Source organism: Diabrotica undecimpunctata, chromosome 9 (assembly GCF_040954645.1).
Source record: "Diabrotica undecimpunctata isolate CICGRU chromosome 9, icDiaUnde3, whole genome shotgun sequence".
Lineage (NCBI taxonomy): Eukaryota > Metazoa > Arthropoda > Insecta > Coleoptera > Chrysomelidae > Diabrotica > Diabrotica undecimpunctata.
The window spans coordinates 111109851-111124456 of NC_092811.1; the positions used below are offsets into that span (position 1 = coordinate 111109851).

Below are 14606 nucleotides of genomic sequence, written 5' to 3' on the forward strand. Positions count from 1 at the left end.
TGTTCGAAATTAGGATGAACTTTTTGAAGCATTTCTAGAGTTACAAGACTACATTCATCCACTATTCGTCGTTTTAGTTCTTTTACTGAAACAGGAATGTTATAAATCTTGCTTTTTAAATCACCTAATGTGAAGAAGCTCAGGAGAGTTAAATGGGAGGATCTTGCTAGTCATTCAATAAGGAGTCATTCATGACTCCGTTGATTAAGGTATCGCCTTACGTTTATACTATAATAAGGAAGTCTTGATGAAAAAATAAATCATCTTCTGAGTACCTGTTATCAATGATAATTATATGGAGGTCAATATTACCTCTTTATAATTCTAGATGTGATTCTCCGTTTAAATTTTGTTATAAAAATAATGACCCCAACAATATGATCCCAATAGATCCATGCTCATACTTAAATTTTTTAATTTCATTTCAATGGCTGCAAAATATGTGTTTTGTAGAAAACTCTAGAATTTTTATCAGCCCAGTAACGGTTATTATGTAGATTTACAGTACCATTTGTATGTTGTTCATATAACTGAAGTTCATATAATAACAATTTTTGGAAATTTCTTTCACTGAAGTTTTTGACGTGGCGGAAAAAATTTGTCATTAACACTAGCAAAACATTGGCGTTACCTTTAGTTTTTAAGAACTGTAATAATGTTAATAACAAGAAGACGAGCTGGCACCGACACTATTCAACCTGACTTTTGAATATGTCATAGTAAAATGCAGAGCCCAAGACAAAAAGGAAGGCCACGGAAAAAGTGAAAGGATGAAATGGCAGCGGACGCGCAAAATTTGCTAGACGTGAGAACCTGGAGAAGATCGGCACCGGACTGGCAAGGTTTGAGGTATAGTTTGGAGGAGCCTAAGGATCGATTTGGGCTCTAGCGCCAATGGAGAGAAAGAGAACACTTTTAATAAATTGAAACTTTTTTACACGATAAAAGTTAATACGAAAATAATTTATGGATGCCTGAATTTTCCAGCGAAATATCTGTCTAATGATTTGCTACACATGGTTTATTCCCTATTTAAAATTAAGGGTTTGCAATGCTAAAAGGGAGTGGGTTGACAAATCATAGATGGCTATATCCCTAAAAGATAAGCACTTTGTAATAAAAATCAACCTGTTTTGGTATTTTCATTAAATGCAATGAATATTGCCACATATCGGAGTGGACTCTTTTGACTGACCAACCCCGTGTGGTCACATTTTGAGAATTTCAGGTCAATTATAATATATCATCAAGCGTTCCATACGTATTTTTAAAGTTGTTTTTATTTTGCTATAAATAAATATGAAAAAAATGGCATGGTCAACAATTATCAATGACTATTCAATATTTGTAAATTTTTTTTGAAAATGATATTATTCCTGAACACAGTTTCCCTGGCGGTTTTGGCTTTTAAAATCATAAATAGTTGAAATAGTTGCACATACTATTCGTCCGCAAGCGTATACCATATTTATAATTTGTTTATTTTATTTTTCAGCAATACATTTCCATCGACCCAGTACTTGTTAACCGATATGTGATATTGTATAGATAAACTTTTCGAAAAAAAAAACAAAATTAGAGCATTATAAAAGTATGTTTGTTTTGATACGCTATTATCAAACTAACAACAGTTTTTAAATTTGTAACTTAAGTAGGTGTTAACATTTATGTAAGGTAATTTAAATAAACCAATAAAACAGAGTATCGAAGCACTCGACAGATTTCTTGATAATTAAATAATAAAATATACTGTAACTTTTGACCCCGAATTAAACACGTCCTATTTTATGACCGAAAGGAACTGTATTACCAAGTTTCAAGACCAGGCCCAGTAGCGGCCATAACTTAATTACTAGGTACTGGCTTACCAAGCCAACTGTACTGTGAAGATGTACAATAAGTCAACTGGCTGAAGTACAACCGGTTATGTGTTATGTCTCCTCTTTATCAGCAGTTAATGATTCTACGAAATTTCATGAATCTGACTCAACCAATCTACGAACGAAACTATGAAATCCGACATTACTGAAAACATTTATTTGTCTGTAGTGCATTCCCATAGCAAGACAGGATCAAACTAGTTTTTGCGTTAGTAAAATAGTTGGAGTGTTCATTGTTTTTCTTCTAACAGATGTTTTTAATACTTTATCTTGAATTCTGTGTGAAATTAATAATCTAGTGTTCATGAAGTTTTCAATTATCCCTATCAACAACTTTGTAACTTTGGTATGCCGACCCCAAATCCAATAGGATTCTTTTTGGGACAAAGATGAACGTATGTACCAAGTTTTAAGACTCTAGATATTTTTCTCTCTAGAGTTATCTCACTATTTCAAAAAAAGTATCTATCGGGTTTTTAATAAGTTCCTTATGGATCACTGATAAATTTATTTCCTGTACGAGCTACACTGTTAATAAATCTTAGAGTTTAGAGTAAATTAAAATGCAGCACAGTAAAAATAAACAAATAAAATACATTCAAATAGATGGACGTCGATATAAAAATGAATTAAAACAATAAAACTTTCATATTTCGTTTAACCAGTGGTTGGTATAAGCTATGCTACGTCGTTGCATTCCATTAAGTCTGCATCAAAGCACTTTTGCTCACAGTTTTCGAGACGATACTGTAATAGGTGTCTCATTGATTGGTTCACACTGCATATTTTGTTTGGATCTTCCGACACCTGTACGCAGTCTATTCAGTGTTTTTCATCTTTGCTAGTTAAGCTGTGCACCTGGTGGGAGTATTGCTAAGGTACTTGTGATATCTGTTTGCTGCTCTTCTCACATTTTGGATCTAATAGCTTTTGCGTTGTGGGATAAGGGCTCGACTTTGTCAATGAAGGATATTCTAGATTTAAGTTGTTTATGTACAGCAGTATGGAAAAATATAGGATGACAATGGTGGCTTATATCTTTAGTTCTTTCACGGCAGCCGGTAATCAGTCGACAAGTCTTGTTTATTACACTGTCTTTTTATAAGTGTGTTTTGATCGCTCCCAAACGGGGAGTCATATTCTGCTGTTGATAAGTAGAATGCTAGCGCAGTTGTCCGTAGTACATTTGGTTTAGCTCCCCATCTGGATGATGTTAGTCTTTGTAGCACATTATTTCCAGCTTGGATCTTATACGACTGTCAGATAAAAAGAGGAACGACTGGGTAAGATCAAAAATAAGAGTCGAGGATTATACAACAAAATTGTCAAACTTGAATGTAGCTTCGTAGGCCACACTGCTAGACAAAAAAATCAACGTTGGAACGCCGCAATACAACATTGGAGATCTTATAAAGGTAGATGACCAAGAGGAAGACCACAGATTAGATAGGTAGATGAAATAAAACGAGTAGCCGGAACAAATTGGAAGTATGTTGCTCAGGATATAGATCAATGGAAGAAGTTGGGAAAGGCATATGCCCAAAGATCGACGACAGAGGGCTAAGAAGAAAAATAATAAGGATCTTAGCTTTAGTATTTTCAATGCGCTGTTTGTAGCTCAATGTTCGATCTAGAGTAACTCCGAGGTAATTGGGAAGTGAACAATGAATGATAAGGTTTATTGTGGTTTTCCTGTTGTTCAGATGGAAAAGGTTGATTTGTATTATTTATGTATTATTTGATGTAGTATCTTGACCTAGTAGATAGACAGTAGTAGTGTTCTGGCGCATCCCCTAAAGCGCAACCCCCAAAACGTAAATATGTGGCATTTGACATAAAAAGTGACATTTGACATAAAACGTGACATTTGATGTAAAACGTGACATAATACTTGACATTACGTGACATATGCCACGTTTTATGTCAAATGTCACTTATTTGAGATGTGGGGGACGCGCCGGAACATACTTTGCCTATCTACTTGACATTGATTCAAGCTCGTCTGTAAGATGCTAAAGATCCAAAAGACTACCTATAAATAAATGTTTTTTAGGCATTACGGATTGGTTGATCATTAGTGTATATATTAAAGAAGACTGGCGAGAGTACTGCTTCTTGTGGTATTTCGTTTCTTTGGACAGACCATCTACTTATTTTTTCCTGGAACTCAAATGAAAACGTCGGTTAGTCAGAATTGATTGGAGGATTTTAACTATTTTGTAGGTTTTTGTTATTTTGTAGAGAATTGTTAGATGAATGAGTACAAATCTGGTCTCTTAACACCTTTTCATCTCCGTCCTTCGGAAGCCTGCATATTCCTCTAAAAGGTTTTCTTCTATATGCGGATTGATTCTATTTCAATATCAATCTTTCGTACATCTTGAATGGTAAACAGAGGAGACAGATAGGACGGTAGCTTCTTGGGTCTTCTGGATCCTGCAGGGATCCTGGTTTTAATACAGCAATCACTTTAGGGTAGCTTTAAGTTTCTCTTTTTCTTTAGTTTATTCCATTCATTCGCTTCATTTATGATCTTGTTATTATTATCGGGAGCAATTTGTCCACGAATTTGAAATTTGAATTTGTCCAATGTGTATGTCCAAGAATTGAATATTTTTTCAGCTTTATTGGTATCTGATTCATACTGTAAATCTTTTTAGCTTTGCTTGTAGCTATGGTATTTTTATGTACACTATTTGATCCAGAGACACACTTCAACCAAATATAGTTTAAATAAATTCAATAAATCCAAACCGTAGCAAAGAATATGGACTCTCCCTCAACGTTAAAAAAAATCAAATTCATGAAAATTTGTAACAACAACAATACTTGTCTTGGTAGAAGCCTTACTGGTAGGAGGCCAGTATATCGAAAGAGCAATGACGTATAATAAATAGACCAGGCAGTCGGCTTATATATAATCGGGTGTCATAAAGACCTATCGCTTAGAGGTTGGAGTATCTTTACTACAACAATGGCATGCACGTTTATTTTATAATGAGTTTATTGTTCTCCATCAAAAGGAAATCTATGAAAAAAAACTAGATAAAAAAATTATATTCAAATGATTTTGATAGCAAAAAACAAAAAATTTAATTGAAATTATTAAGTATTTAATATAATGTATAATAATTTATTTATTTAATTAACTAAACGCCTTCATTGACTATCAACACATAACCTAATATTGATAAAACAATATACATTTCAAAAAAGACTTATCTGAAAAGGTGTTTCGCTTTTCGCATAAAATATGCAAACACACAAATGATGACAAACACGTCAACTTCATAAAAAATCATAAACGTTTCGTACATCTTACATCTACAGCGATACCGAATATTTGACATATGTCACATAATGTCACTTTTACGTTAGCTTGAGGACAATGATTACAGTATAATAGTTTGAATTTTCGAGCATTGGATTACATAATTATCCTTACAAATGAAAACATCTTGATTAAATCGCTAACAAAAATTTTGATATATATTTATCTTGACATTAGTTTTTCTTTAAAACCATATTTATTTTTGTGTTTGTGGTTGTGTTAACATTTGCAACTATTGCTTACTATAGTAGCCCTATATTTATTATAACATATATGTAAAGACATAATAGTAACAGAAAAACTATAATAGGAAAATGTTGTTTCTAATATACCATAAATTGTTTATTAATATAGAAATATGGTTAATAATTTAAATCAGATTATCAAGTAGGTAATTGAATATATAAATCGCAATATACTTAGTCTTCCAATAAATTTTCTTACTATAGTAGAAACAAAATTGGTTCTATTCGAATATACAAAATAAAATAGAATAATTTTCTTAGATTTTCTAAATTATTATTAGCGAAATAAGCATAATTAAATGAATAACTTAATTTGTAAGTAGTTTAGATAAGTAATTAATAAGGAATTGAAAATCAAATATTCTAGAAAATAATTTTCCTTACTTTTTTCAATTTATATAGAAGACAAATACATCTGATGGGTAAAAACATAGATATAGGCAGCAATATAATGCTATTTTTATTAAGTTTCTATGTCAATGAGACCGTGGAAAGTGCAAGCCTCTGCGAATCGCAAATAAAGTTGTTGGTAAAATTGAATGAATGTCGTAATTCCGATCGTTCAGCATTTTGATGATGACTCATCGAAGTTTGTTGTACTTCTGTAATACCCTTTCTTTAACCATATTTTCGTTCACGAGATATTAAGGATTCTTGAGGATAGACATTTGTGTAAGTTTTTCTGGGTTTCTATTAATTTATTTTTGATATTATTCATAATATAACAGTGTCATTACCGTATATGCCCAATGATTATGGATATCATCAGTCTGTGTCTCAATTACTGTTTCTCATTATTTCTCTATAAATGTTCGCCTATAGATTTGGTATACACAATAAAACTAAATAGCACAGATAAGATTACAAAGGACTATTAAAAGTTTAGTGACCAAAGCTTTAAAAATGGTCCTTACGGAATGCTGTTCTTTCTTCAGATTATAATATTTTCGCTAAAATTAAACAGTTGTGTCGTTTCAAGCACCTCTTTAGTTTATGAATCCGGAAAAGTACCCAGAAAAAAATAAATTTAGATTCAGTGGGTGTTGAGAGATGATAGTTACGCTGGTTTCTGCGCAGAAATCGAGAATAAGTCGAAATGAAATGGTGTGTTGTGTGCAGCTGTTTTGTGCAGCTTTTCCGCTCAGTTTCACGCATAATATTCAGTGTTTGAAGATAAAGGAATCAATTATTTGTCTGTGTATATGTACCACACCCTTTAAGTCGAAAATAAAATCCGTTAGCGACAGTATATTTAACCTCTTGTGCTTTTTTGACTTTTGTGAAGGTTTCTAACTTAATCGAAAGGCTAGGTCTTTTCTTATCAACCTGAACTTGGCATACATTTGCAGACATTCTTGGAACATATTTGCAGAAATATCGCATTCCTGCGTTTTAATTGCATTAATTTGCATTTGCATTTGCATTCCTGCGTTTTAATTTAAGGGACATCATTCCATCTCACGAATTGTTAGACAACTTATATTTGAGTCAAATATATATCAGTCAAAGAGACACGACCTCTCACAATTGCAATCTTTTCATATTTTTTTTTCTCATTAGAAGCCAACCTCAATAAAGCCTAATTTAACCTTGTCTTCTTGATCTTGAACTTTCAACAGCCCTGTTCAAATAGCCTGAACTTCTGGTATTTCCGCGCCGCTTACTATGCATCTTGATCTTGTAATGTCTTCATAATGAAGCTGTAATTTGCTGAGCCTACACTGAATTGACTAGTCAACTGATCTACTACCATCCTAACAAACTGTCGACTGTCGCTCAGTAAGTGTACTGTGGATACAACCGAGTGACTTTTCACAAACTGTTTAGCATTCCCCACCAGTGTGTATCTAACATTTAAGAGATTACTTTTATGACAATTTATCAATGGATGCATATTGTAGTGCCCATTCATCAGTTTTCTTGTCATTCCGGTAATCCTTATGCACTGGCACCCAGAATGGCGAATCGATTTCGACTTCTTAACAATGAAAACCCATTCAAATAGTCCCATACGACTTCTGAATTACCTTGAGCAGAATTCAATGCCTTTAGACTTGTTTGGCTGTCTGAGTTAAATCGCTGTTGTACTGTGTTGTACTCTACCTCCGATATATAGGTTCCATAGCGAAATTGATCCTTGCTCGAATGCCGTATATACCAACTACTGTAGATATGTCACTTTTAGAGCCCTTTGTATACCAAGTCAAGTTTTCTATAACTGGCGAAACAGTTTCCCAGTCCTCTCGTTTTGGTATTATAATATTAAAGTTTTTATTAAAGCTTTATCTCGGGATGATTCGGTTTACTGGCTTCTCAAAAAGTGATCCGCAATCTAATGTTATAGTCTTGTTTGATTAGCTCCCTACATGATACTTATAGGAGTTGTATCAAGTAGTAGTCTATGTACTGCTGAACAAGTTCTTTCCCTGTATGTATAAATGCAAAGATGCTAAGTTCTTGAAAGCCTCTAATGCTTGTTTTATAGCGGTTCTCATAGCTACTGTAACCACATCTAAACTATCTAAACAGCCAAGTCGAGCCTTGGCCTTCTTAAGTAAATTTTTTCAAAGGTTCTCAAGATACTGTCAACCGCAATGCGTCCTTTACGACGCGACGTTGCCACGAAGTGTTAAAAGTCCTGAAACTTAATGAACAGTCCTAGAATATTCCTTTCTTATATGCTCTCATACAATCTCATCCAGAGTTAATCAAAATATTGCAAATGCATATTGTAAGTTAATTTAATTTTTCTCGTAGAGAATCTTATGATTTCCTAAATCTTGAAAGTTTTAGTATTTCAAAGCTTTGCCTCCGACATAAAACAAAAGAAACATTAAGTGTTTTATTTCCCTTTGAATCTAATACATACTTCTTCTTCTTCCTCTTTATAAACAATTCTGCTTGTTCATTTGTAACGGGTAGCTCTTTCGAAGCGACAGACTCAGTAAAACACAGATGGAAATAAAAATAAATCTATTAGTTTCAACGTATACACAAAAATAAAAATAAAATTTATTCTATGTCCCCGTCTGGATCCCGCGAGAGTGAATTCCCCGGCGGACGCCTGTAAAAGAAAAATTATTATTACTAACAAAAAAAATTGAATACGCGAATTCAATCGCACGCAGACTTGTACTCGCTTCCACTTCAATCCAGCAGAAGCGCCCAACGCACTCGCAATCGAGATAGTTGGTTGTGCAGATCCACGCTATGCGGTAACGTTCAATGCACGATACCCACGGGTTCTGCTTGATTGAGGACAGAGTATAATCCTCAGTACGGAAGTCTCTCTGTCCGGGTCGGCTCGCAGATTCAATACACCAGCGAGCCAGGGAGCCTAGAGCGTCAGCCGCAAGACTAATTTAATTCCGACAGTCGCTCGCCTTAAATAGCCGCTCCGGATCCCACCTCGTCGTGTCGTCGTGGAAATGGGTGCGCGATTATCAACACTCCCACGGTTCGAACTGTTAAACGTCTAGCACATCGTTACACATTGGCGGATTAATACATCTATGGAAGGTTGTCACTCCATCTTTTGCGCGGTCGTCCGATACTTCTTCTGCCGATTGGTGACTTATCTCTTGCTATTTTGATGATACGGGTCTCCTCCATTCTGCTTATATGGTTATTCCATTCTTTTTTTCTATTTTGTGTCCATTTATTAATACACTGTACGTTACATTTTCTTCTAATGTCTTCAATTCTCTTTCGATCTCTCAACGTATTTCCTGCAATTCTTTTCAGTACTCTCATCTCTACCGTTTCCAGTAGCCTTTGCATTGTGTCTGTGTCGAGTCTTGTTTCTGAGGCATATGTCATTATTGGTCTTACACTGGCTTTATAAATTCTTGATTTCATCTCAGTGTTAATGTATCTGTCATTGTCGACAGCCAGGTTAGTACCCTACTGATAGACTTAAAAATCATTCAGCTCATAGAAACAGGATTATGCCTCTAAAGAGGAATGATAATATGTACTTAAAGAACTATTTGTATTTACAAATATGTATTTGTTTTTTGCATATAAAACTGTTGAAAAAATAATGTTCAATAATAGTCTAAATTCAAGAAATTATTACTTAAATCTCAAATAAAGTTTGATAGCATTGTGAATGTTCTGTATAGACTAATATAAAATATACAAAGAGATTTTAGTTACAGTAACTATACCATTATTTGCTTGCAATTTATATAAAAAATGCTCAATATCACATTGTTGAAGTATATTAGTTAATGACAACCATCAATATATCGGTTAACAATAAGACTGGGCATGATTCCTTAGTATTTGGCAGATGTAGTCAAGGTCTCTGTCGTGTTGTTTTAGCCGTACAAGTCGGGCGTCGAAGATCTAGCTGTTTATCAGTCGAAGGTAAATCCTAAAAACGTGTGCAATGGCCTATAAAACTTTTAAGTAGGGCCATAACTGTTTTTCTTCCCATGTAAGTGTAGCTAACAAGTTCGAACGCAACTTTCTATTAACAATAATTGATAATGATTTATTTACTAACACCTTGGTTTGTAGTATGATCAGATACAATGCATTTCTTGGAAACAAAAAGATTTGACCTACATTTAAAATAATTAGCGCTAAGAAAAGGCTGTGAAATCTTTCTTGCATATTTCACACATCTTACCATGTAGAATTCTACCAGAGTAGCTGTGTAGAGTCTAGATAAAGAGGTCAGTTGGCCTCATAGACATTTTTTTACCATATATACACAAAATCTTTTGTTTATAACCAACATCTATTTTTGTGACTTTTGCATATGTTTTTGTTCCTGATGTCTAGCCTGTTTTGGTCGAGGTTTTGCTTCAGCATGTACCTTTTTTTGGTTCTTACTCAGGTTCATCGTGGTTTTGCTAACTAGTTTTCAGAAATTCCTCTTCATATTCGGACATTTGGCCTGTAACGGGATCCTGTTCTATAGTTTTCCCGTAGTAACTGGATGATACCCCCGGGCATCCACAAGATAATCTTGATGACGAAAATGACAAAATTACTACTGAAGCAGCAAAAGAGTAGCAATAGTTGTAGCAGTAGCAGAGAAGAGAACTGTAAGAAAAATGGCCAAACAAGACGTACTTAACCACAAGACTAGATAGTCAAGGTTTTTCAAAGAAGAACGACAGCGAAAGAAATTATAAATTACAATATTAACATGAAAATGAATAACTTTAAGAGATAAAAAGAATAACAAATTAATTAGGCAGCGGATAAAAGTTGAAGAGTATGTTACTCAAAATGAAACTGGGCCGGACTTGTGGCTATAAGTCAAGAGAACTAGAATGGAAATGTGACTATATGGAGACCACGAGAAAAAAGAGTATCAATAAGGGCCGATAGGGTAAGGATAAGAAGAAAAAAATATGATCCTGCAAATGCGAAACAAAAAAAAATAGTAATAGAGTAGTACAAATACTAATAGTAATGGCTAGTAATGAATGGCGAAAATGACTTGGGAAAAGCGAGATTTCTTTATGACTTTAGTACCATGTGGTTAATATAGCTGAATGCTAAACTTGTAAATGTAAATATAATCCAAGTTATGCTCCCACTGCTGACATAGATGAGCAGAAAATTCTACCATCAAGTAGAAGTGCTAAAAATAACAAAGAACACGAAACAGCAATAGTTATCGGCGACTTTAACGCTAAAGTGGAACAGAAGATAACGCAAAACATTACAGGAAACTTTGGCTTGGGATAGAGAAATCAAAGAGGTGAACGCCTAATCGAATTCTGACAAGAAAATGACTTCGTCGTCACAAATATCTGGTTTTAATCTCCAGAAAAGCGGCTGTACACGTGGAAATTCTCTCAAGATGGACAACAAGGTAGAATATGATGGAATCAAATAGATTAAATAGATCTTGATAAACCTTCGATTTCGAAAAAATATTAAATATGTAAAAACTTACCCCGGCGCTGATATAAACTCAAATCATCATTTACTCTGCTCCAAAATATAGATTAAATTACAGAAATTTACAAAGCCAACTAACCCTAGTAGAATATATCTCGACCCCCTTAGAAACCCTCAAACATGTAAACACATATCACAGGAGATAAATATAAAAATACACAAAATACCGAATATACCAAATGAAAACAGAACTGTCAACAAATGTCGGTACGACATACAAAACTGGATTTTAGAAGAAGTAAAAGAATCTCTGAAAACACCTACAATATTGGCAAAAAATGAGTGAATCACACAGGAAGTCCTAGACCTGATAAAGAAAACATAAAAATAGAAATAGTAACGAATACCACGAAATCAACAAACTCATAAAAAGAAAAATTAAGCAAGCCAAAGAATTTCGGATCGAGAACTCATGAAAAGAAATAGAAAACCTCCAAAAAAACACAGTGGTTTCAACCTCCACTTAAATATACCTCCGGAATTAGAAAACTGGTTAGAGAACTGAAAATCACTGAGAACTGAGCACTAGATAAAATCCCTGCTGAGCTACTTGGGGCGATCATCATCTGGAAACATTTCGCATATGTCCGAAGAACTGTAACTTCTGAGATTTGATGGTGGTCAGTAGGTACCTCTCGGTTTTTATTCATTCTTCTGAGGACCTCCTCATTTGTGACTCTGTCAGTCCACGGGATCTTAAGCATTCTCCGATATAGCCACATCTCAAATGCTTCCAGTTTTCTGCACATATCTTGGTTCAAGATCCACGATTCAACACCATAAAAAAGGACAGAGAAGACGTAGCATCGCAGCATTCTTACTTTTGTATCAAGGGAGTGGTTGTGACTCTTAAAGAAGGCCCTCATCCGATTGAAGGTAGATCTAGCTTTTCCGATGTGTGCTCTAATCCCCTGGTTGTTGGTCCATTCAGAATGTCTTTTCATAAACATCATAAACAGGAGAAAAACAGAATACTTCGGTCATATAATCAGAGGACCTAAATACCATCTACTTCGCCTTATAATACAATGAAAAATGGAGGGAAAGAGATGGATTGGTCGAAAGAAACTTTCATGGCTGCGTATATGGTGATTCCACACCATTGAAGAATTATTTCGCGTAGCAGCTGATATAGAAAGGCTTCAAGAAGTTGAAAACATGATAAAGGCCAACGTCGGAATAAGGATACGAGACCTAAAGAAGAAGAAAGATGATAATGAGAAGAATAAGTGTTCTTACATAAATACTCAACTGCCAATGAAGGTTATTGGTTAACACATGATGGAATGATTATATTAAAATTTTTATCAATCATAAATTGCTCAAAGTGGTCGAAGAAAGAGGTACCCTTGGAACTATCAACCGTAGAGTAATTATAATTTAATTGGTCATAAATGATAGATAGCAAGTGGTGGGAGATAGGGAAAGGCAGAGATATATGCCATGTGTCATTCGTATGAAGATTATACCAATAGAAACTTTTAATTCTAAATTTTTCTTTTTTCTTGATGCATTTTATCTGATCATACACAGCCAATGCATTTTGAAGAAATAACACTAACACAAATTTTTGTTTAACATTTACGAAAATTGTTCTCCAAATTTTTAGTATTAAGCAGTGATTTGCACTGAGTCCATCATGCTTCCATCAATTTGCTTTCAGTTTATTCTGAAAATGACAATTTTTTATATTTTGTAATGAGTTAAAAATGGATGACGCGTAGAAGTTTGGGAACCACTTTTAATAATAATGGCCATCTGGACGACCTATATTAAAAGGTTTTTTCGGCAAAAATTAAAATTATGGCCCCGAAACTAAACTACACTCAGATGCAAAAAAAACGCAACGGAGAAAATTTTGGTCAAATTCAAAGTATTTCAGTTTTTTTTTATTTTTAGCCCTATTTTGATGATTTTTTAGCACACTCTGTAAAAATTTATAAATTTTAATTTAGTATAGTGAGTTTTTTAATAAAATTTTGTATTTGAAACTTTGAAACATCCTGTGGAATAATTCCCTTAGCGGATTTTCGTAAAACCTTGTTTTTCGGTTGCAACCATGTCTTCTAAGTATTATGTTTTTTGTGTCATGTAAAAATATGGATTAGTTCATTTTTAGGATCAAAATGATTTTGCCACCCACATTTTACGACTTTTCATATTATTACCATTATCTTTTGTATTAATTTGTAATACGATGATGGGGGCTTTGGTGACTGATATCGAAAGAATGTCATATCGACATCCCAGAAGCACTTTATTTAAATAATGATTAAAAGCAACGACATGATCTTGGTTTTAATGAACAATGGTAACAATAACAACACATTAAAAAAACAACTTAAGTGTAACTTAACCTAAGTACGCAAATAACAAAGAAAAACTACTAAAAAATAACCTAATACTTTGTATTGCCTCCCCTAGCCTCTATAACTGCCTGTACACGTCGGCTCATGCTGTCTGTGAGGTTGCGAATATCATCTTGCTGGATGTTTTGCCATTCCTCTTCTATATCCAAGTTCGTTAATTGAGGCTGGTGCGACTTCGCGACATCTAATATTTCTACTAAGCATGTCCCAAACGTGCTCTATTGGGTTCAGATCTGGCGAACACGCTGGCCAATACCAACTTCCTCTAAATATTACGTGACACACATTGCAGAGTGGGGTCGCGCATTATCTTGCATTAATAGAAAATCGTCGCCAATATATTGAGAAAAGGGTACTACGCGATTCGCTAAAATTTTCTCAATATACAGGTGTGGAGGCAACGAACCCTTAATAAATACCAATTTAGTGTGCGCCTCTCGGGGTATTCCTGCCCATACCATCACCGAACTCCCTCAACGGCTAACGCGATGACTGAAAGCGCACTCCGCAAATCTCTCTCTCCAGTTCGACGCCATACTTGTTCTCTCCCATCTGATGAGTGAAGACAGTATCTCGACTCATCCGTAAAAACAACATTACTCCATTGCCTCAAACTCCAATGTAAATGTTCCCTGGGAAATTGTAGTCTAGCCACTGTGCCGTGGAAGTAATTTGGGCCCAGTTCAGTTGCTGGTCTGCAACTTTGTAAACCAAATTCATGTAATCTCCGACGAACTGTAAATACACTTACATTATTGCCTCGAACCTCTTGAAGCTGATTTCTTGTTTGCACCGCTGTTAAATGACGATCCCGCAAATCGTTGACTCGTATAAAACGATCATCTAAAGCGGTAGT

General features: G+C 34.6%; 1 protein-coding gene across 7 annotated transcripts in view; it reads left to right on the top strand.

Moving 5' to 3' along the window:
* MESK2 (misexpression suppressor of KSR 2) overlaps positions 1-14606 on the top strand; it is a 179789-nt gene that overhangs the window by 128358 nt on the left and 36825 nt on the right. For 4 of the 7 annotated variants that reach the window (XM_072544017.1, XM_072544018.1, XM_072544010.1 and 1 more), the window contains one exon: positions 9783-9827. The exons of 1 other annotated variant lie outside the window; for it this stretch is intronic. In XM_072544017.1, coding sequence (XP_072400118.1) covers positions 9783-9827 — 45 coding nt within the window. Of the gene's footprint in view, positions 1-1495; positions 9691-9782; positions 9898-14606 lie in introns of those variants that run through there. 2 more of the 7 variants (XR_011952017.1, XM_072544015.1) reach the window with 2 other exon arrangements.